This window comes from Rhincodon typus, unplaced genomic scaffold, assembly GCF_021869965.1.
Source record: "Rhincodon typus isolate 14 unplaced genomic scaffold, sRhiTyp1.1 hic_rhity00013996, whole genome shotgun sequence".
Lineage (NCBI taxonomy): Eukaryota > Metazoa > Chordata > Chondrichthyes > Orectolobiformes > Rhincodontidae > Rhincodon > Rhincodon typus.
Genome location: NW_025979634.1, coordinates 1,448 through 6,002, shown reverse-complemented (window position 1 = coordinate 6,002; position 4,555 = coordinate 1,448). Strand labels below are relative to the sequence as shown.

Here is a 4,555-nt window from a genome sequence, read left to right as displayed (position 1 = left end):
TTGCCCGAAACGTCAGCCTTCCTGCTCCTATGATGCTGCTTGGCCTGCTGTGTTCATCCAGCTCTACACCTTGTTATCTCAGATTTTCCAGCATCTGCAGTTCCTACTATCTCTGATACAATCTTCAGTGTAGTTCTTTGCAGTACCTATTGTGGTCTCTAAGGGGCGTAGCATAAAATGTGATTTGGGAGAGGTACAACCATATAAATGCATTCATTACAAAACACGGTGAACGATATATTGCATTGCAGCTAGCATATTGATCATAGGAAAAGTGTATGTATGTGCGTTTGCATATCATTTATTCATAATTGGAACCATATTTGTTTATCCTATCCTAATACCAACCGTAATTTTAATCTATGAAGATACTATTTTTACCACATATCTGTAGAATTGATTTAAGTACAACCGAAGTACATTGAGATGGACAACTGCTTAATAACCCACAGGTAATAGTTCACGTATAAATGCATAAATTGAATAAGTAACACTGATAAGTAATGTTCGCCATTTAAAATAGTCCTCAATGCGGTTTACATCTGCCAAAACATGCTTATGAATTCGAATGCGAAACGTGAACGTTCGTCCTGTAATGGGATCGATTGATAGTCAATATCGGATTAAATTATGGTTTATTATAGAAAATATGATCAATTAATGATAATCAGCGCGTGTACATTATGAATTTGTAAACTGCGACATTTGCGGTTGTTATATTTCTCCTTTGGTGTTTATGTAAATAGTTCCACTTTCCTTTGATCTCGTCTGAAAACGCTGAATACGCGGAATAAAGGATGCCGTAGGCCCACCTGGTTTACCATTTGCATTACCCACAGGCTCATCATTCAGATCCTACACCCCAAGTGATTCCTGGTTACCGTGATTATGCACTGTTATTCCAAACAAACTTCAATTTGTTTAACATGTGGTCTCACGTAACATATTGCGCTCGATAACATAATACGTTTCAACGAGCCCAGCTCAAGGCCTTGAAATACTAATTGTGACTCTGAGTGAATGGAGGATTGAAATTCCTTCTTAAATGGACTATGTGTCCTCAAACTTCCATCCGGAGCTCTAGTAATTGGTACAGTATTGGGTAACGACGAATGCGCAGATCTCGTTAGGAATGCCGGCTTGCCACAAATCCTTCGCGCGCTAGCGCACATAAAGATGAAATTCAGTTTAGCAGGTTTCCTTCTCCAGTCATCTCATTCCCTTCCAGAAATTAACAGAAGTCTGTTAATTAGCCATGCAAATCACATTGATCCTGATGGAGTTTGACAGGACCACTGAGGGTTTTGTTTTCTTCCTGTGCTGCTACTGCAATACAACCATTCCCACATTGTTGCAGCGCGTCGCCCTGGGTACGTCGGTCACATGACACCCAGTGAAACTTCACTATCTCTCAATGAATAAACTGGAAATGTGTGTGTGGTTTGTGCGGGGGCGCCTGGAAGGGATGTGGGAGATTTAAAGTCAGCGATAACCTTATTTGCATCTGAAATCCCCGTGGTTACAAAAAAAAGTTCAATTAAGTTTGCAAACTTTATTTTTGCCTCGTCAGATAACTTGCCCATATATTCCAAGTGATTTTTCAAAAATAAGTTTATTGTGTTTTTTTTCATTTCTGTGGGTTGAGAAAGAATGGCTATTAAGATTTCGAGTGAATGCACGCACAGAAAAATCCTGACACGTCCTACTTAACGATCCAGGCACTGTCATTATTTGTGCAAGCTGGTAATTCAACTGAGACCTCCCAGCATTTGTTACAACTTGAGGCCAAGATGCCGCTAAAGGATTTTCATTTAAACAAGAAGCAAGTGCCTCTAAAAGTTCAGTCTCCTCGCGAGAATCGGCCCCTGTGTGCTCTACAGAAATTCCAATGTATCGCTATATAAAAAAAACAATCCTAGGATTGTATCTTTACATATAAACTCTTGTTTTTAATCGAATGCGTGCGAAGAGAGGGAGACGGGAGTGGAGAGCTATGATTTCTTTCAGGCGAACTGCGGCTCCCCTGAAGTGGGATGGATGCATTCACAGCCTGGGTGGTCTCTCTACTTTGGTGAGCTGTTGCTAAGCAGCTAATAATAGTCGTGTTTGCTGAGTAATTTCTGCCTTCCCCAGCCAATCAGAGCCAAGCAATACAAGCCTTCTCCCAGCCATCTGACGGTTCTGGAGGCGGGTTTTGCTTTCCTTCCCCCCTAAATGGAGAGAGAGGCTTTTTTTCTATTGAATCAAGGCTCACAGAGTTACAGGGCCTGGTGCACAGAATGGTTCAAGCGAGTGATCGGTACGGGTAAACTTCCGAATCTCTGGAAGAAGGTGAACGCTTTCAAGCTTCCCTCTCCGGTCTGTTTTAAAACGCGCAGTTCCCCGTGAATGTAGAAGATCGCCAGGATCCCCCAGATCGCGAAATGTGGGAATGGAAGGCGCAAACTTTGACTCGCCATCGCTACGAGGAGTATGAAGTTTGCCAGACAGAATCTACTTTGCTGAGGATTGAAGTGGCCGTTTGGTGGAAGCTAAGACGGTGTGTAAAGATACTAGCTCAGTCCCATCCGCAACATGGCCTCGGCTGGTAACACTGCGGAGCGCCGAAGGACAGAGCAGGACCATGTTCAGCAAAACAGGAGGAGAAGGAGAAACCTGCGGCATCCGACAGCGGTTTTAGATTATCTGGAACGGCCGAGCTATTGCGATGCTGCCTTTGCGTTGGATCAGATCTCAAAGGTGCATTTCCAGTTTGTGAAACCTTCCTTTTTTCCCCCTATTTTGTGCATCGGGGGCCTTTTACGGTCCCCCTTATTATCCTTAAGCTGTAGAGTGGGACTTGAACGCAGCCGAAGCATGTTTTTTTACCTGTGTTATCACCGAATTTCCAAAAAAGTGAAAGTTTTAAGTGAAAGTAAACAAAGCTCTGTTCTCAGAACGGTGTTTCCAGAGTTGCTGTAGCACTAGTAGCACGGAACATCGACACACTTAGATGTGTGCGTGTGTGTGTGCTGGTGCGGGGGGGGCGGGGGGTGGGATTTCTTGTCTCTTAACACACCATTTTTTGCATATAAATACTTCAAACAGAAGAGGATCCTGATTACTTCTCAAAAAAAGCACGAGACAGAAAGATCCAGGCTGTGCGTTTAAGTTTTAAAGTACACTAGATGCGAAACATTCTTTAAGTGATGGTATCTGCTGGAGTAGGGTTCTAAACTGAAATCCATGTGGCTGCCCTCTTCCGTTCGCAAATATTGTCGAAAGTCTCAGATGGCTGCTTCACTTCCTAATTCAGATCACAGCGTCCTGATACTGCTATGGAAATGAATTACTCTGGCTTATGATGTTACAGCAGAGCAACCACGTGGATGGACTATTTGCTACCTTATTCCATTAAATGTTGACTCTACAAATGTGGGTGTTATATCTAATGTGCTAATTGGTAAAACGTAACACGTTTATCAATTTGGGGTTTAAATCCCCCCAACAAAAAAAGTATGTACGTTTTTTGTCTACTTTATTTCATTTTCTAAAAACCAAACCATGAGCAGTTAATCCTTCTGCAACGTCCGTATTTCATTCCTCACTATCTCCTGTCACCACGTTAGGTGGATTGGTATTTTCCTCAGGCAGATGGATGACAGTCGCTGTAGAGATTTGCGGTCACTTTTAGTAACGTCATACTTTGAGTCAGTGTGTGTTTTTGAAGATGAAAGATTTGCCGAATTGTAGGTAAACTTATAATACAAAAGTTTACTTTATAACAGAAACACTATCGGTAACTAGAAATGTTCGATGAGATGGAGTGCTGTCTCTTTAAAGATGCGATTGTTCGGTGTGTTCTCTCCTCAAGTGTCTCTTCTGGTCTTTATTTTAGGGAAAGGCTACTGGAAGGAAAGCACCGCTGTGGCTTCGAGCTAAGTTTCAAAAACTGTTATTTAAACTGGGCTGTTACATTCAAAAGAACTGCGGAAAGTTCCTCGTTGTGGGCCTGCTGATATTCGGGGCTTTTGCAGTGGGATTAAGGGCTGCTAATCTGGAAACCGACGTCGAGGAGCTGTGGGTAGAAGGTAAGGGCAACTTTCCCGCGAATTTTTGTCACAGAATCAAGCTTCAAAATAGACAATAAATATGCTATTAAAAAAAAGGGGGCTGAAGAAACATCATGCCAAAATGGGATTGTTTATTGTACAGCTATTTGGCCAAGGGCCAAGGAAAAATTACAAAGAACTCATTGTAATCCATAATGATAAATTTCTACATTTGCGTAAATCTTGCTGGGTCTGGAGTTAGGGGTGATGATAGTGATTTGTGGCATATTGTTTCGGGGAGGAGGGGGTATTAAAAAGTTTTTGTGAAGTCGAGCTTGTCAAAGCCGCCATTTTGTGAGTGCCCCCAGCAGCAGAATATGATCAGTGCAGCTCTCTGTGACTGAGGGTGTGTGTGTGGTCCTGTTTTGGACAGCTTTCAACTCTCAAAAAAACATTTGTCTCAGGCAAAATGTGAAGTCGTACAGACTGGAACGCATGTTTGCAAAGTAGATTAATGTAACCTA

At 42.3% G+C, this 4,555-nt stretch overlaps 1 protein-coding gene across 1 annotated transcript; it reads left to right on the top strand.

Moving 5' to 3' along the window:
• Nucleotides 1-2,186: 2,186 nt before the first annotated feature.
• LOC125482630 (protein patched homolog 1-like) lies at nt 2,187-4,070 on the top strand (the record flags this gene model as incomplete). The annotated part of the gene is made up of 2 exons (XM_048594737.1): nt 2,187-2,739; nt 3,878-4,070. Coding segments are annotated over exons 1-2 (358 nt in total), but the record flags the coding sequence as incomplete, so codon positions are not given.
• Nucleotides 4,071-4,555: the final 485 nt, after the last annotated feature.